This window comes from Amphiprion ocellaris, chromosome 24 (genome assembly GCF_022539595.1).
Source record: "Amphiprion ocellaris isolate individual 3 ecotype Okinawa chromosome 24, ASM2253959v1, whole genome shotgun sequence".
NCBI lineage: Eukaryota > Metazoa > Chordata > Actinopteri > Pomacentridae > Amphiprion > Amphiprion ocellaris.
The window spans coordinates 12,803,372-12,829,690 of record NC_072789.1 but is presented as its reverse complement, the minus strand read 5'-3'; the positions used below and the strand labels follow the sequence as shown (position 1 = coordinate 12,829,690).

Here is a 26,319-nt window from a genome sequence, read left to right as displayed (position 1 = left end):
AGTTTTTTTCCCCCCGAAATACGACATTAAAATTACAGGCCCCAAAGTAGAAACACAATGCAACAAATGTGAAGACACCTGTGATCACTGATGCGCAAGCTAGTAAACCTTTGCTCGCGAACAAAACTGAGTGCAATTGCGATTCATAATCTGCATGTTTGCAATCATGTTTCCACAGAATTTCAAGGAATTTCAAAATTTAGACAGAAAAATGAGTGAAAACACAGTTGCGGCAGTAGTTGTACCACTAATCAGAGCCACAGTAGCTGCCCTCCGACGACGACGCCTCAGACAGTAAACTACTTTCACAATCTACCACTGAAAAATAGATTTAGAAGTGCTTATATGTGGAATATGGAGTTTCTGTGACAGCGTGATGAACATTGCATAACATCTCGCTCGCTCTTTAGCACAAAACTACAAGACTAAACTTTGTTAAAAGGCATGAAAAGAATCTCAATGAATACTTGGAGGAGATTCGTTTGCTAGATGATGGACAACACATTTCCTTTAAGCTCAGGTGGAGTCCAGCATGTCTGATGTGAACCTGAACAAGTCTAACACAGTGACTAAATAGTCCTGACAGTGAAGCACAGAGGTGGGATTGTGATGATATGGGGCTGAAGGATGAGTCCCAGTCTGCAGAAGCTTGAAGAAGAGGAATATTCCAGCATGATAATGATCCAAAGCTGCTGACAGTAAGACTCTGAAGAGTAAAAACCAAATATGTCTTTTTAATCCAATAGAACAAGGTAGAGCAACACAACTCCCTTCAGTAAAAGAGGTCTATCATCAAAAATACCTGTGGACAAATTTCGCAAAAATAAAAGATTTGAATCTCTTGAACTTTTGTTGCGTCAAGTTTCCACTGTGGCTCCTGTATTTTTAATATAGCAAATCTGAACTGTTAGTTTTTAATTTTACACACCATTCAACTTAGAGGTCATGCAGCTATTGAGATTGTGATGCAATTTAGAGGTACATTAGTTGAGATTAAGAGCTACTTAACAGGGAATGTGCTCAGTTCTGTGTCTTTCTCTAAAAATTGGCTTTACATTGCATTTTTCAAAACATACTAACAAGATACAAGGCCACAATTAAACATGCAAATTATCTATGTCAAATTTCCACATATTCCAACTAGAAAAGCACTCAGAGCGCAGTACTCCGCCAAGGCCGCTCATTCCCCCATACGGCATTCTCAGAAATACAGCATTTTTATTTAGAGATGCATCATTAGTTTATTAGTTATTGATTATGAGAAATCACGACAGCACAGAATGTGGCCATTTAATATAAATGTACCCACAAACAAAATGACCTTGCACTGAGCACAGGCGTGTTTTATGCATGTGTACGTTATGTACGGATACCGAATCACATGACCTAAATATGTTAGGTCTTCCAATCTGATCACTGTTTGTTCTAAAATCGGATTTACACATCCTATTTGGCTAATTTCATCATTTGTTCAATCCTTAAATGCCACAACATAGTGTTCCATGCCGCTATCTCGCAATGACACACAAATCCTTAACAAATCCGTGGATCCAGACTATGAGCTGCATGACTGTGAAAATCTAATCACTGGGTCCTTGTGTCATTTCTGATCTTCCCTGAAAATTTCATCCAAATCCAATAGTCTGTTTTGGAGTAATGTTGCTAACAGACAGACAAACAGATAGACAAAACAACGCAGATAGTCACATGACTCTGCCGCATTCCTTAGCGGAGCAATTATAATCATTGCAGTTAACTTTATGTGTGCCTGTTGAAATCCTTGCTCCTTAGTTTCTTCCCTGTACTGTGCTTACAGACAGTACATGACAGGCTTACATGACTCATCCGAGGTAACCTTTGAGATCACCTCCTGAAATGTTCTGCATTCTCCAAGACACTGAGCTGTTTTGCCCTCGGGTAGATTAACTATTCAGCGGGTGGTCCCCTTTACCCGAAGCACCATCATCCTCATCTACAGTCGGCTTTGATGATACACTGGAGAGTGGGAGCTGCAGCGGGTCAGCGGAGCTTCATTCGCTGCATGCTTATGGGCAAGAAACCACCACTCTTTTATCAACTGACCAATGAATATTTATGACTCTGCTTGGGGAGGGTTGTGGTGCATACAGTAAGGTGCTTCAGCCCTGCTTTCAGACAAAATGTTGTTCTACATGACTGGCCAAAGCAGCGAGCGTTAACACATTGCTGGAACAGCCAGAGAACTGACACTTGTTCTGACACTCCACATAAAAAGATCAGGAAGACGTACCGGGTGCTATGAGCAGAATCTAACTGCATAACGCCCACCGCTGAGACGTGATCAAATTCAATTGTAAGCTCAACAATAAAAATTAACCATAAACACGCTGCAGCAGCCAATCAGCCAATCAATTCAGCTGATGGCTGGCTGTGCAGAAACCAATTCAGGAACACAATTTGCAATTTCAGGTAGGAAAAGTAGTTCGACTGCTGTTTGGATAAAGTACAATATTAAAAAGCGGCCATCTCTGACTCTCAGAGAGACTTATAAAACTAGTCATGAAATAATCAAAGATATTGTAGGACACAATTCTCACAATGTTCTCTGTTTTTACAATCAATGAGAGGCCGGATACTCAGCTTTCTCTTCAGTGGGTTTGGCATCGAGCTGGAAAACTTTAATATTGCCTTTCTTGATAGCATTTTTGAACATGTTACTTCTACTAACTGATTTGTGAAACTAAAATTGGCTAGGAGAATTTAAAGTGGACCTGAGGGGTTTTTAAACTCCTTACAGACATGGAATACTCGAGGATTTATCTGTTCTTTGGCTTTGAGTTGTTGCATACATGTAACTCCAGTTCATCTGCATGCATTATCAAGTGTATTTTTGCCGAATATTTATAATCCAATCAGTGTATTTTGCTTTAATCGGTGCTAAAAATGTAAAAGTTGACTCAGTTTTTAGAACAAGTTGCCTAAATGTCTCAGACTTGGAGCTTGGATGATTCAGGATGAATCTGAGGATGCACAAGGTGCTTATTGAGATTAATTAATGAGATAAGTTGTCCTATACAAAAAAAATCTGTGTTTTATGGAACTATTTATTGAGGAAAATTGTTTTTGGGAGCCTGCTCATGACTCTGAGACGTGACAAGGGGTCATGCATTTGCGCTGCTTTATCTGAAGGAAAAGCAGTTTGGAAACCATTCATCCATCCATTATCTATACACTGCTTAATCCTCATTAGAGTCGTGATGGGGTTGGAGTCTATCCCAGCTGACTGAAGGTGAAAGCAGGGGACACCCTGGATGGGTAACAGTCTGTCACAGGGCTACATATACAGACAAATAATCACACTCGCATTCACACAAGGCCAGGACGCGAACCAGGGATCTTCTAGCTGCTAACCACCAAGCCACTGTGCAGCCTTAGGTTGGGAACCGCAGTCCTGACAGTAAAACTTGATGATCCAGTTGGGCAAAATGCAATAAACAGGATGAAAAAACAGCAAAGAAAGAAAAGCAAGCCTGAGACTTTAAAGGATAGATTTTTGCAGCAGTGTCCAGTTTTCTCCTCCGTCCCTGTTAGCTGCCACTGCTGCTGTATTGACAAGAATCGATGTCCAGTCTGGTTTTGGCACAAACGAGTGTGAACAAGAGCTCCATGTTAGAGCTCAACAGATGAGGTGGATGCCGAAGATTCCCTGTAGCTGCATCAGTTTAATCTCCATCCTTTCTTATACTGTCTTCCTCCAGGGGTCTTTAGACAGAGAAAAAACGTTCTTCTGGCTTTCTTCCTCCATCATTTTGTTTGTCTTACCTTCCTTCCACATCCCCAGGCACCGCACCAGTTCACTCGCTGCAGCTGATTGACAAAACATGTAGTGTGTTGCACTCATTGACATACCGGAGCCTCCCAGCAACGTCCATCTGCTTGTGTTCAGGGTCCGTGTTGTTCGATCATTCCAGGTTGTTGTCGATACGGTATATTCTCTGCAAAACCCAGTGGCTTTCTTTGGAAATCCTCTGCTTGCCTTGTGTTTACAACTGAGACCCACGGAAGAAGAGGAATCCAAGAGATTGACCATAAATGAAAGGCTCTGGTGGGGACGATTCGAATTATTCCCAGATCTGTTTTTGCAGGAAATGTAGCTTCAGGGCTTAACGGTGACATCTGTAGAAACAACTCCTGTACACTCTTGAGAACAAAGGAGATGCTGTTGTCCAACAAGCAAATACCTTCAAGAGAGATTTATTAGTGTGCACTGTGATCTGTTCAGACGAGGACAGAGCTGCTTTGCAGTCTGCACATCCACCGCCTTGTTCTCACACAGCTTCAACTTCTCATATTGACAAAAAATGTGTAGAAACACAAGAAATGGAGGTACAGTCCAGGTCTCCCATGACAGCAGGTGGCATTTAAGGAAATGTCCTTTCCATCTCTGTCCCCTTCAGACAACTCACTAGTTTCTTTTCTGCCAGAGACTTAACTAAAAGTTCCTTTGAGCCCCGGAGCAACTGCAGCCTCAGAAATAAAAGCCAGTTTAGCACTACAAAGAGGTAATAAACACAGTATTGAAGTGACCCAGTGAATGGAAGACCAGCATCTCCTCATGTTTTGGCTTTGTTTTGGTCTCCACCAACTTCTGAAAAACTCATGTAGTCCTTTTGCTGCTTAAGTTTTCACCATGTTTACCTCCTGGTTGCTAACTGTGTGCACAAAAAGTGTTTATCAGACTTTTTTTTGGCGACGATGCTGGCGAGCGCTTCACGAGTGAACTAAACAATTAAAGCTGCAGGCCACAAAAAACAAAACAACAAGCTTAAATATGCTAGAACGCTCCATTGAGCTGCTGAGAACCACAGACTCAAGTGATAACTGTCTGGTTCCAAAGATGCTCTCTTTTCTGTTCACCTGAACTAAGAGCTCAAATTCATGACACTCAGCAGTAACTAAAGTAAGTTGGGGTTTTTGTTGGTTTTTTTTTGTTTATGGGCAAAGTGTTAACACTTTGATGCACAACATGGGTCAAGAGATACCAATTTTCTATTGAATATGGGTCACTTTGGACCCATGTTGTGCATCAAAGGGTTAACAGGGGCTGAAGTTCTGTTTGTTGCTTCCAGCTGTTTGTAGGAGTCTTTCCTCTGAGTTTATCTTATACTAGTCTGACTCTTGGAATGGGTATAAGCCTGTTATTGGCTGCTCCTGTCAGCTGGCTCTCTCCTTTCCTTTTGCTATCTGTGTGCTCAAAATCCACTTCACTACTGGAAGCAACAACAGCTTCACTGCTGTTGGCCTTTTTGCTGGATTATCCATTTTAATTACAGTGCTCGCCTCTCTGCATGCAAAACCAAAACAATTCCACCCGTCCCTATTTTGAGGAAACACTGAATCCTTCACTTCGCTGCGCTCAAGATGATAGTAATTGGATTGGTTTAAAGAATTAAAAACAAGAGTGTTTTTTCCACAGCAGGATCTATATAAGCATCTTCAAAGCAAGAAAGTTGGCCACATATGCACACATGGAACTTGCAACCTGCAACTTTTGTTTGGGTAGCGTAAGGCAGTGTAAGATTTTTAAGTTTTCTTAATGTAGGATAGGAAAGGGGTTTCCAACTTCTAGGTAGAAGTCCTACTTTCGTATTTGAGAAGCATCCATCATCCTTCTATCTATTATGCATTAAACAGTTTCAATTTTGGTACAACTGAGACCACATGGTTGCATGTTTATTTAACTTCCCTTTCCCCTATTGAACTGGGTCATAACATTATAATATCCCTTTTTTTAGGCTTGTTCTAAATGTGTTGTTACAGTGTATGTAGCCAAGAGGACAACTCTGCTTCTACTCAGTTCAGTGAATGGCAGAGAGGAGGAGCCAATTGGGAAGGGAGGGGGTTTGCTGTGACATCACAATGGGCCTGAACAGCTCATTCGGAGACAAATTTTCTGATTTATGGAGAAAGAAAAACATTAAGGAAGAGTCATTTCTCAAGTTTTGTGTGTGTCTAGACACACCGGGGGGACAAAAAACCAAAACTATGACAAACTTGATTTTGCATAATATGGCCCCTTTAAAATAAGAAAAGCACTCAGAGAGCGCAATACTCTGCCAGTGCTGCTCAGTTGTATGATTTCCAACAGATGAAATCTTTAAGAAATTTGTGGTCCACAGCAGTCGATTTGTAGTCGGATCGCAATCTTGTGAATGGTGCTGAGCACAGGCGTGTGTTATGCATGTGTACGGATACCGAATCATGTGACCTAAATATGTAACAGGCAGCGGAAATTGATGGGACTGGAAACACCCCCACAATCTAATAAATTGTTTCATGTATCATTTCTGACAGATAACTCCCGATAAGTCTGCAGCAGTCAATTTGTAGTAGGATAGCAATCGTGATGTAGTGTTCACTTGTTATAGTTACAGTGATGCTGTGCTGCTATCTCACAATGATACAGAAATCTTTAACAAATCTGTGGATCCAGACTATAAGCCGCATCACTGCCAAAATCTAATCATTTGGTTCTTGTGTCATTTCTGACCTTCCCTGAAAATTTCATCCAAATTAGTTAATCCGTTTTTGAGTAATGTTGCTAACAGACAGACGGACAGACAAACCAACGCTGATCATCACATAACTCCGCCGTGTTCCTTGGCGGAGTGAAAATACGTGAGAAAATACAAGGAATAGCAGCTTTAAGAGAACATTTTGAGAGCTTTGAGTACGTCTGTAACAGATGTCGCCTCGTCTACCAAACCAAAACTTATTAGTTTTAAGAAGTCTTAGTTTGCTTCAAGCACTTTATATATTTCATGAGGACCAAATGGTGTTTCTGCAAATCAGATTTTGTCTCCTCCAGGCAAAATGCAAGTCACGACTCAGCCAGGGAGTCTTTAGGGATTGACAGAGAGTCTCCTTGAGGCAAAGTGAACTTCACTTTAAAGGGTCTCCCTCCGGGTGTGGCTCCCTCGGAGAGTGTTCTCTTCTCAGGACGCTTAGCGAAGCGCTTTGCAGCCGTCCCATCTCAGCAGCACACGGCAAGCGTCGTGTCGCTGCAATAATAGGTCGTGCCTCATTGAGCAGGCTTATTGGATCTTCCTCAGAAGTGAGGTAAGTGGTGTGCTAAATTGAATGCAATTCATAGTTTTTGGGCAGAGGGCCACTCTGCTATTACATTAGGTGTGAGCGAATTACATAGGCAGAGACAATATTGCAGCTGCTCAACCGTTACAAGACGTGAAATCACATTTCAATCACTTCAACAGTCTCAGGTGACTCACTGTAAATGAGGACAAATGAGAAAATTAAAATGACATCCTTCGATTTTTGGGCCACAGAACCCAAAGCCATCGCTAATTGAAATTTTCAATCACACTAAAGCATAAAGAGAACTTAAAAGAATCACGCCAAGAGTACTTGAAAGAGCAGGTTGGCTTGTAATGATGAATTTATCTGAGTAGTGGAGCTGAATCTGTCAAAGCTGACAACTCTGTTCGAATACAACAAGCGAAAGTCCGTGCATTGAGCGCGAGTTTTCAGCTCTGCTCCCGCGCTACGCTGGGTGCTATTTCAGAATCACTGACTTGGATCTGCAGATGATCAAAACACTGTAAACAAGCTGTGAAATGTGTCAGCTTCATGCTTATAGTAATCCAGTAACAGGCTCAGCAACACTTAAGTGATCATCAACAAACTGACAGCTTACAACGTGCAGCTATTATCCTCCGTGTCTCCAGATTTATCAACGGCAGACGAGTTGCCAAAGGAAATAAAGGTTCCTTTCAAGGTAACAAATTATTGCCAATTAATCAAAGAATGAAGAATGAAGAGTTTTCCTGTGGAATCAGCGAGGACAGGCACCGCTGCTCCTGAACCAGCCCTGCTCACTTATGGTACTTTTAACCTTGTAGGCGAAAAGAATGAATTGATGTTCAATTTTGAAAACAACAACGGCAACAACAAAACTTGTGTATGCAGAGGAAACTCATTCCCTAATGCATGCTAATCTGTTGACACCGTGTGAAGAGGAGCATGTGTCTGCTCGGAATCTAAATGGATGCTGTTGTTGTTTTATTTGTGTCTCGGCTCGTATTCAACTATTTGCTAATAGTGGAACAAGAGCGCTTCCTGGGCTGCAGTGTGTCACATGAAATTTCAGGACTTTTTGCAACTTCACATCTGTGTTATTTGAGACGTTGCAAGAAAAAGACATCCACAAGAGTGTGAATTTGCGGTTCGGCATTCAGGCTACGGTGATCTGAGCTGATTCATGCTGTGTGGTCAGCAGCAGGTCAAGCAGAAGCACCGTGAGACATAAACCGACTACAAAGCTGTTCCTCATATGTTGCTGCTGAAATAGAACACTACAGCTACCAAAGAGGAAAACCTAAAGAAAGACCAAGAAAAACGTGTTTGATTTATAGAATTGCTCCTATCCTTTTCGCATTTAAAAAAACAAAATCAATCACTACGGTTAAAAAGTGTGGGGTCACCCAGTCAATTACACATTTTGCATGAAAACTCACACTTTTATTTGTGTGTTAACATAATTGTGCAAGGGTTTTCTAATCATCAACTAGCCTTTCAAGACCATTAGCTAACACAATGTAGCATTAGAACACAGGCGTGATGGTTGCTGGAAATGTACTCCTATGCATATATTTTATTAAAAATCAACCGTTTCCAGCTAGAACCGTTTCCATTTCCTCTGACTAGATTCTTTAAAAACAAACTAAAAAAAGCTATGCTCCTTGGTGCCACTGTTATGCCATTAGCGATGACTGTGAGAAAAATTAAGGAACTTTTTGCCTGAACTGCAGCCTGTGTATGCACACAAAAATGCTATACATTGCTTTTGTATGGATAAATAATGAAAGAAATTAAACTTTTGTTTTTTTACTTTTTGTAATTATGACTTTACAACTGCACATAAAGCATTTTGGAGTTCACTCTAGTTCTACAGATGGTGCTGGACTTCTTATTGCATTTAAAAAAGCAAAAAGTACCGCAAAGCTGCTTGGGGTTGAGAGGGTTAATAAAGAAGGAGTCTGTTTCCAACATATCAGTGGCATTTTAGTCACCAACAGTTGAATAGATTTCCCTACATCTGTCTTTCCTTATAGCCCAGATTGTCCTCCGTCTTGTTTTGGAAGCTGCTGATATGAAACATTACTCATAACCACCTATTTGAGTTGGCAGAAAGCAGAATAATAAAAATTCCCTCACACCACATCCGTACCACATGTCAGACCTTAAGATTTAAGCTATGGATTTTTTCCAAAGCAGCTGAAGGTTGTCAGCTTCGCTTTCACACCATTTTTTAATCATGAAGGGAAGATTGTGTCCAACAAAAAAGAATTTCAGCCATTCTTGATGTAAATTTTCATCCTCTGGAAGGTCATGTAAAGGCTTTTTACAGAGGTGTGACTTACAAAGGAGCCAAAGGGAACTTGGTTCTTCTTAATAAGACATGAGCTGCCCTGAAAATATTAAATTTAGCAGTGAAATACGAAGAATATCTGACTTTTGTCATGTTTTTCTGTTTCATCACCATCATAGATCAGGCGTAAAATGAGGCTATTATTGATATATAAGATCCCAGCATGCATGCTGTTGTTGCTATCAAAGTGTGATTGTGCAATATCACAAGCTTCATCCAATGTAACAGAAAAGACAAGAAAAAAAAGATAAAGCTTCTTGATGCCAATTGACGTAATTTCAGTTCAATTCAATCTTATTTATATAGCGCCAATTACAATTCAGATTGTCTCAAGAGACTTTACAGAACCTATGTGCTTTTTTAACACTGAATAAAAATATAAGATATTTGTTTGGTATCAGTATCAAAACTCAGCTGTAAGACCCCAGAAGAACAAATTGTAGTCTCTATTGCACAGAAAGCAGGTGGCAGCTGCTAATTTCTTACTGTTTACTAAATATTCCTATTCTTATTTTATAAAAATACTGAGGAAAAAAGTCTTAATTCTTTCTGACATGGACAAACGGTCAGCATTGCTTTCTAGCTGCTGAACAACCAGCTAAAGCTTCCGATGTCCTGCTTTGCTCCCACCTTGAGCGGCTGAAATGAAAACTCAGCGCAGCTCAAGTAGAAGACCAATCCGTCTCTGACGACTTCCCCGACTTGCTAGAAGTGCTGCTCGAGTCATGATGCATGGTTTGATTTAAAACTGTGGCTGCACGGCCGAGCGTCGCCGTGAATCTCAATCGACGATAACACACTCACCGTTGACGACCACGGCGATGTCCACGAAATCGATCTCCCCGCGGGCCTCCACGCTGGCCTCGCAGCGGTACACGCCCTCGTCAGCCTTGGTCACCTGGTGGATCTGCAGGTTGTTGTTTGGCAACACCTGGAACCTGCCTTCACAGCGGGGTGAAGAAGAGGAGGACGGGCGGAAAGGGAGAGAGGAAGAGAGGAAGAGGGAAATGACAAAAGAACAACAGCGTATGACAGAGAGAGAGGCGAGATAAGAAAGTTAGGAAAACAGCAGGAGAAAATTGCCATCTCCACTCTTCAATAGCTAGACTGCCAATCTTCACTTCAGCACATTTACCTGATAAAGTCCACACAGATAAACACTCCTGCAATTACAGTTCCACACAGTCGCCCTATTGTGGCTGCTGAGAGATTGGCCGGCGCTGCCGAGGCCTCTATCTCATTTCCACCCGAGCAAAGATATTTATAACCGTGCATCGTAATTAGAGCGAAATGATTAAAGAAGAAAACTTCTCCTCCGTGTTTCATCGTTACCGTGCAACTGAAGATTTGAATTTCAATTAAAAAAATGTGACAGATTCAAAAGGGTCACTCTTTCTAATCAGGCATGGATTTTGTCTGGAAGGAGGGAGGCAGTGTAGAGAGAAGTAAATGAGGGAGGAGGAGACAAAATATTTAATCCTTCTGGTTCTTACTACTGCACCTGCCTTCTATCAAGAATCTGTCCTCTGAGAGTGTCGCTTGCTCTTTTCTGTGCAAATGAAGTCGACCACCCTCCTGATATTTCACGGTATTAAAGCTGGAAAGAGCTCTATAAATGATACACATCAGCGTTTGCTCCAAATGGGCTGGAAGATGATTGACACAATGAGTTATTGCAGGGCGACTTAGCAGCATAAATGCAACCTAAAGATGCAGGGTTTCATGTCTGAACGTCGCCGTTCAAACCGCTCCATAATCCGTCCTCTTAGCCGCTTGTTGCCACGGTTTCTGTCCAAGTTTCGATGCCTCCTCCGGGGCTGATGGGGTTTCTATTCATAGGATTTTATATCCTTGTCTTATTGTGAATCTGCACAAAAGAAGGAAACAGCATTTCCTAGAGAACAGTATTTTTGGCACATTGGCAGGCCTTTCAGTGAGAGGGAGATGGAGCCGGCCACAACGGGGACTCATGAGCATTTTCCCTCTCAATAATCAAGTACATTTGGCACATTTGCATCCAGAATCCTTTTGAGATTGCTGCTCACTTGCAACTTTTATTCTCATCATTCATTTACTGGAATAGTCAGCATCTGCTACACTGTTTGGTGATATTACTTTGCCCTATGATTGATACTTCCTCATGCAAAAGACACAATTCACGGCACCTGAAACATCTTCATCGCTATAATAGTTATAATTTTACATACCAGTATTGTTCATTCAGATTTAAACCACTCAAGTCTCATTGAATCTGCTTTATCATGACATGCTGGAGTGGTTTGATGAGATTCAACCAACAAAGCTAATGTTTTCACAAAGGCTTCTTGGAAGAATCCACATTGTTCGTCTTCATCTCTTTGGCTCGCTGCTACATTTCTTGGCGTGAAAATCGTTGGCAATTGTCAGGCGAATTAGAAGTGAACTTTTGTTGCGAAAGAAAAACAAGAAAACGGAAAATAAGCTTGTTTCCAGTAACTATTTTAGAGTGAATAAACTGGGCAGTAGTGTGGCAGTAGATTACACATGGCTGTAATAAACACAGTAGAAGAAGAGCTGGACACAAAAGTAGCTGTTTACCAGTGCCAAAAAAACTAACAAGACAAAGAAGAAGTAAAAGACAAAACTTTGGGATGAGAAATAAAACTTTTTAGTGAAAATAAGTTTCTTTTTTCGAATGTCAGCCTTTTAATGAACTCAATCTAATGAAATACTTCAAAATGTGCATAAAAACAACGAATCCTGGCCTTCATACCTCTCTTATAACGGCTAACGTGCTAGAAAGCTGCAACTTTAGCATGTCAACTATGGAGCCTGTTAGCTGCTAAATGCTCCACTATGTTCATCAGCTAGTGGCTAACTTTGTGGTGCTGAGCAGCTCGTGTAAAGTGGATTTTTAATTTAAAACACCTGCTCAAAAAGAACATGAAGGTAAAGAAAAACCTTCAAGCTGCGAGCTGTGAAACCAAAACAGTGAGCAGAGAGATGCTTAAAAATGTAGTTGTGTGAAAGTTATCGACTTTTAAAATTTTGTATAATTCAATTTATTGATAAGGGGAAAAAACTTTCTAGAGCAGCTTTAATTGAGCATCAAATTTAATCGGAGAAGTCACAATAACTTCTCAAAATAGGCAAAAACCATCTCAAGCAAGTGTAAAAACCCTTTTTTTTTCATGACAGCTTTTCATATTCCAATTCACCCATAAACAGACATGTCTCCTTTTTGTTATTTTCCTTCAATTTTGGCATTTCCATGAACCTTTTCTGTGGCAACATGTGTGCGTCAAAAATACATTACAGAAACCCGGCTAGTGTAGTGTCGTATTTATGTGCATAAGGTAGCAAGATGTAAAAAAAATAATGACTCTTCAGCATTACTAGTAGCCAAAAACTTTTCAGGCTACATTTAATTTTGTGTTTTTTAGGGATTACATTATATTAACCTTGTAAAACCCAAATATAGAAAAAAATAGCTAAAATAATATATAGATACCATTCAAAAGTTTGGGGTCATCAAGGCAATTTCATGTTTTCCATGAAAACTCACACTTTTATTCATGTACTAACATAACTGCACAAGGGTTTTCTAATCATCAATTAGCCTTTCAACACCATTAGCTAACACAATGTAGCATTAGAACACAGGAGTGATGGTTGCTGGAAATGTTCCTCTGTACCCCTATGGAGATATTCCATTAAAAATCAGCTGTTTCCAGCTACAATAGTCATTTACCACATGAACAATGTCTAGACTGTATTTCTGATTCATTTAATGTCATCTTCATTGAAAAAAACTGCTTTTCTTTCAAAGATAAGGACATCTCTAAGTGACCCCAAACTGAACTGTATTTTTGCAACAGTGAGTTTTACAGAGTTTTTAAAAAAAAGTCATTATTTGATGAAAGTCTCTCACATACACATGATTTTGGCTTATTATATTTCAACTTCACATTTAAACTACTATATTCCAGTGACTAAAAAAAGTCTGTATAATTGTGCAAATACGCAAATAACTGGTGATGAAAGTTGGATTTGACATGATCTCCAAAAAACAAAACAAAACAAAACAAAAAAAGACAAAGGCGGAGTGAAGTGAGTGATAACGGGGCCTGGAAGTGGAAGCAGTGATGAGAACTTACTGTGGTGCTCCTCGGTGATCTCTCGGTCCTGGTAGTACCAAACCACCACCGGCACCGGCGAGCTAATGACATCACACACCACCTCGGCCGTCTCACCGTGACGGAACTCCTGCGGTGACTGAACATCCCGAAACGTCAGCCGCTCTGCCAGATCAAACAAGATGGAGATTGAGCAGCTTTTTCATATATAAAAATTTTTTTTTTTTCATTTTTCAGAACAGACAATTTATTGCACGTCTGAACATCAAAAGGAAAATAAGAAGAAACTGCTGTGCTTTTACTCTCCTGTTAACTAGGACTGTTTTGACACAGAATTTAAGGTTAGGAGAGAGGAAAAGTTGCTTTAAAAAATCTGCTTCCAATTTCCTTTCTGGATTGCATCCTGGGAGAGAAGCGTTTACCTCTTCAAGGAAGCTTGTGTGTAATTTGATTGAAATGCTGGAACTGTCTGAATATAGGACATTGCTGTACTGTAAAAAAAAAAAAAATAAAATGAGAGAAAGTATTATTTCCACCCCCTGGACAGAATAAATGATTGGATGTTATAGTTTGGTAGCACCTGGTTGCTGGTATATCAGCGTAACATACTCCAAACCTTTTATTTTGAAAGCTCTTTACTGTGACAGTACTGAGTATGCAGCCAACTCTAGTGGTTTTGCTACTAGATGGTTTGCAAATTAATTATTGCAGAAATATGAACAAAATGTAATGAATAAAATTATATTAGAAAGTATTTTAACACACACTTGGTCAGAATAGTGTGTTTTGACTTTTGGCAGTGACTCATTGTATGGTTTTTATGTAATTTATAAATAAACTGCACTCAAAATCCCCATTGACATATTGATTTTTCAAAATAAAATGCATTTACAGAAATGATACGTCAGATATAATTATAGCAGGTCATATCAACTGGCAGAAGCAACTAGTGTAACCAAACTGCATTATTAAGCACAGCTGTCATGTTTTATAATGTAATCAGTTCACATCTGAAGTATCTGGAAACAGACGCCTGGGAAGCAGCGTGTACACTGGGAGTGGATGGGTCCGTTTAACGCAGAAAATCAAATAAAACTGAAGCTGAATCCTTCTGTTTTCTGGGATGCAGATAAGGCAGTTCTGATGAAACAGCACAGGAGACAGAGAAGTGGCTGTTTTACTTACTGCCAGTTAGAACTATTGCATTAAAAAAAAAAAAATAAAAAATCAATGAGCCGAGTTATTCTGCTGCTTTCTGTTTGCAGAAAAAACACAGACAGCCTTTGATTCACTCCGTCCTGGTTTCAGGAACGTTTCAATAATAGATTCCACTTGGTTTGAAGCCTGCGTCGTCTGTCTTGACAAACATTTGGTGTTCTTGGAGCCACAACCAGCACAAGACCCCCTTTTCAAGCCCTGATCCCGCCGGCTTTGATGCCTGGCGCTTCTACCACCTGCTATCACCTGTATTGTGAAGGTGTGAATAAATCAGCGGCGGCTCTCGTATCAGTCCCTCCCGTTAGCGAGGCTTCGGCATTAGCATTTTGCCGTGTGATTTATGCCAGGCTGCTCCCTAAAATGAGCTTTCACTCCCCGACTGCACCCTCCGCCGGCGAACGTGTCTGGCATCCCAGTGGCTTCATTAACTTCAAGGATGCCTTTGCATGTTTTTGTCATTCACTCTGATGGTTTCTTATCGCCCCTCCTCCTCCCCATTTGTGTTCTTTTTATTTCCAAAATCTGCTTTCACTCCCTCCGTCTCTCAGGTCTCGGCACTTCTAGTGTCACTTGTTCCCTCTGTTTGTATCCATTTCCTGTCTCTTTTGTCGTCACGCTGCTCTACAACAGAATCAGTAAAGGAAACATCCGCTCCGGAGTAACACTCTGCTGCACACTCGACACTGGCGAACTGAGAATACACTCAGGAGTTTGTCCTCTGCTGTTTGTCGACACATCACCACGAAGATAACCGTCTCGCACGCTGACGAGCCAATTTCCCCGGACCTGTCTCAGCCGGGACGTTGGTTTCTGTCGGCCTTCACTGGCCTGTTTTGCTGGTTTTGGAAAATAGGCTTATCTACGATTATTGCTTTGTGTATTAATAAACTGGGAGGAAATGAAAGGAGCTGGACTGATCTGTTGTGAATAGGAATCCTGTCACCTGGTATGGCTGTGAAGGCACCAAATCAAAGTGGTTAACTCAAGGCCATTTTGGCTTCTGCTGCCAGTGAACTAATAGTTTCACTGAAGATGAACTATTTAGATTTTCATTTTTTGGTGTAACAGCAAGAGGTTTAACCTTGAACAGCTGGCAGCAAAACCAGCAGCTCTGTGATGCTTAATCACAGCCGTGGTTTGAGTTAAATATCAATGCTAGCACGCTAAAGGCTCGTATGCTAAACCACCGATGCTTATCACATATAAGGTTTATCACAATGTAATTCATTTTAAATTCACTCAGCATGGAAACATCCTGAACAATATCAGTTAGCAGCACTTTGGTTGATTAATAAGCTTAATAAGTCATTATACGAGCTGTAAAAGTGTAAAACAAGCTCCTAGAGTGAATACTGAGGGTTCACCACAAGATGTAAACCATTGGTGAGCCTCAAAAACAGGAAGGCAGGATTAGAGTTTGCCAAAAACAAACATGTAAAAGAGTCTGTGCACTTCTGGAACAACATCCTATGGACAGATGAGATCAACTTGTATCAGAACGATGGGAAGAGAAGAGTCTGGAGAAGGAAAGGAACTGCTCAACATCCAAAGCATACCACCTTATCAGCGAAGCATGGTGGTGGTAGTATCAAGGTGTGGTCATGTATGGCTGCCAATGGAACCTGTTCTCTTATATTTATTGATAATGTTACTGCTGACAATAGCAACAGGATGAATTCTAAAGTGTTTGGGGCATTATTATCTGCTCATATTGGACATATTCATAATCATATTGGAAGGTGCTTCACGGTGCGGAGCAACCAAACGTTTTTTTTAGGGCAACAAAGTGGAATGTTCTGCGATGGCCAAATCAGTCACCTGAACTGAATCCAACTGAGCTGCATTTCACTTGTTGAAGACAAAACTGAAGGGAAAATGCTCCAAGAACAAGCAGGAAGTGAAGACAGCAGCAGTAGAGGCCTGCAGAGCATCACCAGGGACCAAACCCAGTGTCTGGTGATGTCATTGGGTTCCAGACTTCAGGCTGTCATTGACTGTAAAGGATTTGCAAACCAAATATTAAAAGTGGCAATCTGACTTACAGTTATGTTAGTTTGTCCAATTACTTTTGGTCCCTTAAAAAGGTGAAGTGCACATATAAAGTGTGTTGTAATTCATCCACCGTTCACCTGATTTGGATGTAAATACCCTCAAATAAAAGCTGAAAGTCAGCACTTGAAGCACATCTCTATTGGTTCATTTCAAATCCATTGTGGCGACGTAGAGTCCAAAAGCTGATACTTGTGTCAATATTTATGGACCTGACTGCAGCTACTTTGTATGCTTTTCCTGCAATTCTTCAAAGCGCAGCTCCAGTTTTGAACAGAAAACCGATCCGTCCCTCCATGCAACCTGATTATACCCGTTCGTGTTGAGATGTCAGTAGCAACTGAGAGGATGTCAACACTTTTCCTCCCACAGGTCAGAAATTTCATGTCCGACATGTTGTTGCCGGAGGAGTCGTCGCTGCTCCGGCTGTGCTGGCAGAACGGCTGACTGCAGCTTTAGGCAGGTTTTCATCCACATGCTGCTCAGGCAATCTACGCCGAGAGGCCCGAGAGAGTGACGCCCGGTTGCTATGGAAACAATGGTTTTAGGAAGCTAGTTATGTGCTGAATGAGGCGACGGCTGAGCGGTGGCAGGTGTGATTGAGGCTGTGATGTCTCCCCTAATGGTTCACTGGGAGAGGATGAAAAGGCAGCTACACAGCAGGCGAGGTGTGTGCTAATCATCAGGAACACACGTGTGCAGGTGTGTGTTTGCCAATCAAATTCCTGTACCTTGACGTTTCCACCAATTAAACTTGGTGCAGACTCCTGATCAAAGCCCTGCTCTATGTGGGTATTTGGGCTGAGTTCACTTGGCTCTTATGTAATCGTTTTGTGTGTACTTTTTGCGATATAATGTTAATCCAATTTCTATCACAGTGCTACCTGTGAACAGAAGGTGTTTGAACTTTTGAGCATATTTTTTATTTAATTTTTTTAACCTAAATCGCGCTCCAGCAAGGATTTTAGAAGTAGACTACTCGAGCAAATAAATGAACAGAAAAAAGCTGATATCTCTGTGTCTGGTTTTAGAAACACAGAAAAATAGTTCAAGTCTAAATCTTTAAGGATTCCAATGGTTGTGATTTTGTAATATTTTACTCTGGCATGTTGCCTTTTAATTTAATGTCTGATATATTTTCTTAGCAAACACGAAGATCTAAATGCTCTTTCAAAAGCTCCATGGTATTGCAAGGAGGGAAATTCTAGTGGGGGAATACTTTAGGTAGAAAGTAGTAAAATTTTATATACAGAGTATATAAAATGTATTCACCCCCATGGGAGGTTTTTATTGCTTTTTACCAATAAATCATGGGCAGTTTAAAAAGACTTTGGCAAGGAAAAGAAAAAAACATTCTTTCATGTCTAAGTAAAAACAGAGTCCTACAAAGTAACGTCAGTTAATTCAAAATATAAGATGTAAATTAATATCTGGCAAGCCAGATTTTACTAACTATGATTAAATGTGTAAACACATAAAAGGGGGGGAATCCAAAGGTGGTGAATACTTTTATAAGCACTGTATTAGATACATAAATCAGCACTTTATTTTTTGAAGTTGTGCAATCTAATCACGTTCTAAGCAAAAACACCTATTTTACTCAACAACAACAAAAAATAATAATAAAAAAGCATTTAAGACATGATGTCACTGTTACTAAGAGCAGCTAGTTACCTGACTTTTCTACTTTTTGTGGATTCCACTGCTGTCCACAGGACATCAGAGCAATGAGCTGGCCTGGGTTAAGCTGGATGTCTTGCTCAAGGACGCTTTAAATGGGCAAATGCTAGTTAATTCGCTGCTTGCCGCGAGGATGGATCTGTGATGGGACAGGTTCTGCAACCACCGAGCCACCCCCCCGCCTCGTAACATTAAGTTTGGCCTAGGAAATAGTGATGGGTCAGCAAGGCGGGTTAGCCTCAGTGCCACATCCCTCATTATGCCTGGCAGGATCCCAGTCCCACGGCATTACTAGCTGTCATTATACTTTAATCACACGAACCGGTATAACACAGACACACACTCGCACACAAAGTCAAAGGCACACGTGGACCTAAAATGCATGTGCACACAGACAGAGCTAACATTTCGAACAGCTTGTGGCTGTGGTGAGGGTCAGAATATGAATCAGCTGGCTGTGATCAAACGCTGATGCGAGAGGTTTATTCTCTTCATGTCTCCTCGTCCAAATCGCCCCAGGAGGCAAACGCAGAGCATCTGCAGGTGAATGTGTGGCTGTGTGCACGCCATCGTTCATGCTTACGGTAGATCTCCAGCACCACCGAGGCCTCCTCGGTGTGACCGCTGGCGTCGGTGGCCTGGCAGCGGTAGATACCCGCGTCCTCAATGATGGCATTGTAAATGATGAGCCTGGATCGCGACGTTTCCGTGTGGAGCGCCATCCGCTTAGAGGGCACGATGCGCTCGCCCTGGGGGTTGTACCAGTCCAGCCTCACAGGCTCGCCGATAGCTGCAAGCACAGAGACAAGAAGAAGAAGAAGAAGAAGCAGTTAAACTCTGACTGAGGAGTGTAGTTCACCCAGTTTTACCAGGGCGAGTCACAATTCAGTTTTGCTTTTAATGTTTGCATTCACTGTTGTTTCCTCCCACTCAAAGCTGGGTTCTGTTCAGAAAGTACATTTAAATGCCTGAGGATTTTTATTACTTCCTTGGCAACAAGTTGCCTCTTCTACGACTGCATTTAACAAACTGGTCCAATAAACTGAACCTACAACCTTTAAGTCTCAAGATTACTTGATTATACTGGGTTACCCATGAGTGCCATATATTTGGCATCTCTCTGATGTAAAACATGCTCAGCTAGTAGGTGACGCTTCAGCTTGAAAACAAATGTGTTTTTAGGCTAACAGTCTCCTACGTATAAATCCTTGGAAAGCAAACTGTTACCGAGTGAATAATTCAATTATTTACGGGAAAATTTCAGCCATTTGGAACAGATCAAAGTAAAGAGAGACACCAAAATAAAGAGATAAAATAGAAACACCTGAGAAAGTAAGATGCTGGACGCGTCCCTCTGTTAAGCTAAGATACAACGGCCCCACACTGCTGAGCCACAACATTAAAACCACTGAAAATAGCATCTTGTTAGAATGGAATGATCTGCAAAAAAAAAAAACAACACCAATAAGTGTTCCACAGCTCAAAAAGTGCTCAGGTACAGCTCGAGAACATGACCAAGAGCTCAGGACGCTGACTCAGCCTCCAAACTCCCAACAGCCCAATCCGATCCAGCAGGTACGAGATGAACTAGAACAAGCCAACTAATCAGCTGAGGAACCCCTAAAAGGTCATCCTCGCTCATCAACGTTACATAATTAGATGTTTTTAAGACGTTTTTGCCTTAAAAGAGCACTAGATGCAACTCAACATTGCAGCTTCCTCTAGAATGTGCAGATCAGTGAAATCTCCATTCACGCCTCCTCCACTCTCTGCAGCTCGAGCACACCAGCTCACAAACACCTCCTTTAAGTTGTGATATCGGAGTTATTCAGCCACATATGTTCAAACTGAATCCATGTTTCAGCCATTGGTGAACTGATGGACATGTTTAGAAGGTAAAACATTGATTTTCACTGGAAGTTTTTTTTAAAATAACACACTGGAAGCTTTTTGTGGAACCATACCCTGCTACTGAATGACATTTACTTTCACACCAGCTTTGACATGCCACTACCTCGGTGCTTCTGCTTGCTTTGGTCTGCTGAGCCGAGGACCATCCAGCCTCGTAGCTGGAACTAGTCGAGGCGGCAGACGGCCTGGAACTATACGATTATGTCGTAATCTCAGATTTACATAGCTAATGAGCCTGTAAAGGAACAGGGACATGTGTAGGACGTGAATTCCACTCTTATTTCTCAGATTATGCAGCGTGTCTGCAGGCAAAAATGAATGGAGACAAAGAAACACTGATTAAAATCCATAAGGAACCTGGAGATGATGGAAGCACTTGGAGGCAGCAGGTAGCTGTCAGTGTGTCGGGCTAAGACAGAAGAAAAAAACGAGCAAAATGACAGGAACCGGTGGCAAAAAGAAGAGAGAGGAAGCGAGCGGCTCGATTGCTACTTTCGCCATCAGCAAGATGCCCCTGAGCAAAGCTTTTACCCCCTGAAAATGAGCTGACTGACAAATTTGCGGGCTCCAGCTAGCACATGTCAACACTGATCACCATCCCCCTTGGAGCCGAAATTAGCCGAGCACAAGCCCAGACACTCCCACATCCCCACGGTGCTGGCACTGGGGCCTGGTGGTAACTGATTCAGGTCTCTGGGGAGGCAGATAGCAGGGGGAGAAACAAGGAGGCTCACCGGTCAGCGTGTAGAAGTGAGCAGCTCGACATGATGTCAGAATTAGCCGCTACATATTCATCTGTGTTTCTATTCTGTGTCTGTCTGCTGAGGAAGTGCAGATCAGCTGGGAGAGGCGTCCCAGTTGTGGTTATCAAGAGAAGGCATGTAGAAACACAGCAGCCCCTGTTTGCTACTCTGGTTCTCTGCCACTTGAGTCACTCGGGAGGTGAAACACCGGTTCATCCACCTCCTCATTTGCCATTTCACAGAAAGAAATAAAAGGGGAAAAAAAGCTCAAGGTGTTGTTATTGTGGTTTGCTTCCTAACAATCCCTAATTGCAAATTTAAAAAGCAAAACTGAGCACTTGAAGCAAACTGCTTTTATAATTATGTGCTTGTTTTCAATGATTGCTCACATTTGTTGAGTGTTTTTTTTTTTTTTCCTATTGTTGCAATCTATGTCATCCTGGTGATTTTAAATACAGTGTTGAGGTTTGGAAGTAAATATATTTTCAAGAATGCGCAGTTTTGAGGTAAATTAGTGTTGGATGCATGCTGTTCATGGAGTAGCCCTCAAGCAGGGTCAGCTATGGTGCTTTGTTGTTTCAGAAATACCACCCAGGCATCCGGTTTGCACGATGAATCCATGTGCCATATAATCCCCCACAGTAGAAATGCATTTTTACAGTAATTAATCAGCTCAGAACCAAGTTTACTGCAACTTCTCTGTCTGCTGCATGTGTCTCTTCATGCAATGTCAAATTATCCAACAGACAGTGACAGTGATATTTTCTGTATTTTTTTTTTTATCAGAAACAGAATTTTTTTTTTAAAAAAAGCAAAAATAGATGACAATATCGAATGAAAAAAAACATTAAATCTGCACACCTCCGTGTGAAATTTTCACCTTTTTGACTGTTAAATATATCAGAAAATGAATCATAACTTCACAGATATGTCCTTTTTATTTAATACATTAAATTGTTAAATTCAAGTATAAATAAACAAATAAAGAGATACATTTTCCAAATTACACACAATTAGTAACAATTAACAGAAAAAAGTATTCTGTAAATTTGTGCAGTTTTATGTAATTTTACGCAGACATATAAAATTACAAATAAGGTTTTCACAAACACTACTAATATATTTTTAAATGCAAATACTTTCCCTTCATTAAAAAATAAAAGCTAAAAAATACACATACTCTCATGTAAAAAAAAAAAAAAAAAAAGTAATTATTGAAAATTAGTGCATTTTGTGAGATGGTTATTTTCTGTATTAACTTTTTCCAGAAGCACACCAGAAAAATAAGCTTTAAAAACGCTTAGCCTCCAAAGACCCGACCATTGGTTGGGCTTGCATTTTAGATTTCTTCTAGTTATCTGGGATAAGGAGTAACCAATAAACATAAGAACAAGATGAGGTCTGATGATTATGTTGATTATTTTGTTGAGGTTGTTGTTGATGATGATGTTGATAATGTTGTTGTTGATGCTGATGTTGTTCATGATGTTAATGTTGATCATGATGTTGAGGCTGTTGTTGTTTATGATGTTGATGTTGTCCATACTGATGTTGTTGTTGTTATTATGAACAATAGGCTCTTTTTTGAAAAAAAAAAAAACTTAAAAAAAGATGTTCACATATGTGGAAGTTAATTATTGTTTGTAGATATCATGTTAATGATTATTAGAATACAGCATGCATCTTTTTCCTCTTTTTCCAAGTGATTCCCTGTAAAATGTACCTTTAAGATGAGAATCAAACCAGGAAAACCGAGCTTTGCATCATTTCCAACAATACTGTTGCTTCCAGTTCAGTTTAGCTGCACTTTTCTGCTTTCAGGGTTGTATCAATAAAAAAAAAAAGAGGCGCCGTAAGGTGTGCATGAGTCTTCACCATCAACAGCAAAACATAAAATGATGGGTGATTTTTTTAAACAATGGTGTTTATGTACCTGTAGAGTTCCGGATCGATGCCAAACAGCGCTTTTGGAAGCATCTGTATGTGTTTGTATTATGTATGGAATAATGAAACCTACTGAGCGCTCCAGTGTTGGCGATAAAATCTATTGTTGCTTCAGTCTCTCATTGTATATGCTTATTGTCCCTGATGTTCCTCACAACTATGATGGAAACAAGGCGAAAAAGCACTCGAGCTACAAGGTGACACAAGCACAAATGGATTTTTTCTCTCCCCCTCACGGACTATTTAAAAGCGACTATTCTCCAATGAAAATCTCCGCAACCGTCGCCAGCTTCACGGCTTTTTCTCTCTCTCGCTCTGTTCCTTTTCTCTTCCTGACCTCCTATACCTTCAGCCCTTTCTCTTTTTCCGAGCACGTCACGGCCTCAATTCAAACCTCCGCTGCAAAACATCTTTTCTAGAGCACCTCCGTGTGAAATAAAGTTATTCTGCAGCGAGAGGCGATGAATAAAAGCGAATTCTGCTGAAGGGACGCCTCTCAGACTTCCTCATAACAGCAAGAAAGCTATGAAAAGACGGCACTATTCATTCTGAAGACCAAAACATTATTTTCTCAACATTGAGAGGTTGTTTGATTGGCATGAATTAATTCACAGTGTTTGTAATATTCAGACTTGTGCTCTATCGTTTCTGAGCCCCACACACTTGACGTTAATGATCTATGTGAGAAGTGCAGTGGAAGAGAAACAGCTCTGCTCACCTTGGAAATGGCAGTTTCACATAACAGCCTCATCTCAAGGTCCGTTTCGTGGATAAAGCTACGATTTTTATTAGCAGGCTGCGTTTGCCCAGATGTCATGGAACCTATTTTTCACTGGTTGGACTGAAAGACTTCAAATCCTTTTCATCTAAAGTCAACATGGACAAAAGTTAAAGCAAGATACGACCATTTATGGGTATTTTTACTGGATTTTCATCTGTAGATTTCAATCATACTATTAAAAAAGTGTAATTTAATAAAAAAAATCGTTTTAAATTTTCAGATTTTTGCCACACACCTTTGGAATACACAAAAATCAACATTAAAAACCTTTAATTGTGAGTTTATTTCTAGGGCCACTTTTAGAAATTGCCTAAATTCTGGTTTAAATGCTCCTGTGCATTTACTAATGTCTGTATTTGTATATACTTACTTCAAATCTTGTTTTTCTCTTCTTTTAATTTGAATTATTACATTTTTTCCCCTCTTTTATGCACTATATAAAGCAGTTTGATTTCTCTGTGTGCATAAAATGTGCCACACAAATACAATAATAAGTTATAATTTTTTGGGTTGTATTTATGAGATTTAAAATCTTTGTAGCGGCAAAAAAAAAAAAGGTTTAAAGTGTAGAGAAACACAAGAAAGATTTGGGAACCTCCGTGGATGATGCAGAAAAGAGGAACTTGGCTGGATCTGTTATTCTTCTTCCAGGCTGCCATGTTGACTCACACTTGACCCTATTTTGACCCAAAACAGGTTTGCTTGAAGTTTTCTCCAAGAAAAAGTGCTCTTTTGAAAAAAAATTTTTAAAAAAAGCCATTCTATCATTTTATGCTGCTGCCAATTCTGCCTGGCAAACTTTTCAAACAAGTGAATTGATTTCACCCGGATTGCTTTGTCTCAACAACAAGCTCATTTCCAACCCATCCAACTCACTAAGGACCAGCCCAGTGGTATCCGCCCTCAGTAGAAACCATTCATTTATTATTGTTACCAAATCCTGCACAAGACACAGGGTTATTAATGGTAACCTTTCTGTCAAAAAAGATGCCAAAAAATCCATCTAAACATATAAATCTACGGTAGCTACATTCTTTCCGAAATAATAATTACCAGCCATGCATTGACTATGCCTATATTATCTCTTTTCTTGATTTTTTATTTATTTATTTTTTTTGCAGTCTAACTTGCTGTGGTTGTGAGAAGAACTCAGCGGAACCTCATCCCATTGATCGATGATTGATGTAAACGTCGGAGCTTCCATCACAGGTGATGACAGGTGTGGTTGTCTACCTGCACTGGGCTACAACAACTCCACAGCAGGTGGTATGTGGATTCTGCCCAAACACAGCACATTTACAAAGCCTGGCACACTGTTCGGGAACAGGAAATCCAACAGAATGTTTGTTTTGCTGTTGAGTGGAATGAATGGCTTCCGAAAAAAGCACCACACTGATCCCCTCAGTAGGCTGCTACAGCATAAGGGTAAAACCTGAGTAAACTTTTAGAGAAAAGCATTAAATGCCATAGAACTGACACAACGAGGCATATAAAGATGATTGTTCCCTTAAATGGTGACGCATGCTGTCATTTTTTAAAGTTCTTGTATCCACTGTGTTTTTTAAAAAAATAAAGAACGTTTAATTTTAATGTGTTATACACTGTATTGTGGGTTATTCTTCTGCAATTCATGGGTCATACCAGAATTGGAGGACATTTGGGCTTCAAATTTTTTTTTAAATAAACCTTCTCTTTTGCAATTTTCTCCTCCATATTCATCAATAATAGGGACTAAACTATGAAAGGTTTGATTGGCTCAGCTCACACACCAATGGTACCATTTTTATTCCAATTACAGTAACACAGGGTTGCTAATCCATGCTAATGTTAGCTTTTTCTCAGGAGTAGAAGCTTGATATTTAGCTAGCTGTTACTGCTGATGAAGAGGACAAATTCACTGATGGAAAAAAAGTAAAGAAAAAAGTAAAAAAGAATATGTCTTGTCCTGATAATAATATGAATTCATTCTTTTGGAAAACTGTTTGATGATGTTAATTCCAGCATATCATGTGATTCACTGTTTTCTTCTTCTTCTACCAGCTCACAAGGTTATGCTAACAGGGTTGTTGTGGGACACACGTTCCATGCATAATAAATATTATGTTGATTAAAAAAAAAATGTTCCCACAGTTACCAGAGACATCACTGAAAAAATAATATTAAAAAAAAAAGAGTTTTAAATTCCATCAATTCGGTCTTAGGACAAGCACATTTACACAAGAACTGCATGTTTTAGTATTTTGTACAAGGATTATTTGAAATTTGATGAGTGGGCCGTGAAATGTCCTCCAATTCTGGAATGACCCCCATGTTTTTTTTCATAAGTTATAAACACAGAATATAAATAACACTTCATTTAGAATCAAGGTAGGCTGCAAAAAAGCTCAATAAACTGGAAAAATGAGAGTAAATGCGTGAATCATCACTCTGGCTTTTACTTATTAATTAAAC

General features: G+C 40.3%; 1 protein-coding gene across 4 annotated transcripts in view; it reads right to left on the bottom strand.

Moving 5' to 3' along the window:
- Positions 1-26,319, bottom strand: part of LOC111565647 (neural cell adhesion molecule 2) — a 329,641-nt gene that overhangs the window by 76,518 nt on the left and 226,804 nt on the right. For all 4 annotated transcript variants that reach the window (XM_055008080.1, XM_055008081.1, XM_055008078.1 and 1 more), the window contains exons 3-5: positions 19,073-19,279; positions 13,564-13,707; positions 10,232-10,369 (exon numbers count right to left, since the gene is read on the bottom strand). In XM_055008080.1, coding sequence (XP_054864055.1) covers positions 10,232-10,369; positions 13,564-13,707; positions 19,073-19,279 — 489 coding nt within the window. The remainder of the gene's footprint in view (positions 1-10,231; positions 10,370-13,563; positions 13,708-19,072; positions 19,280-26,319) is intronic.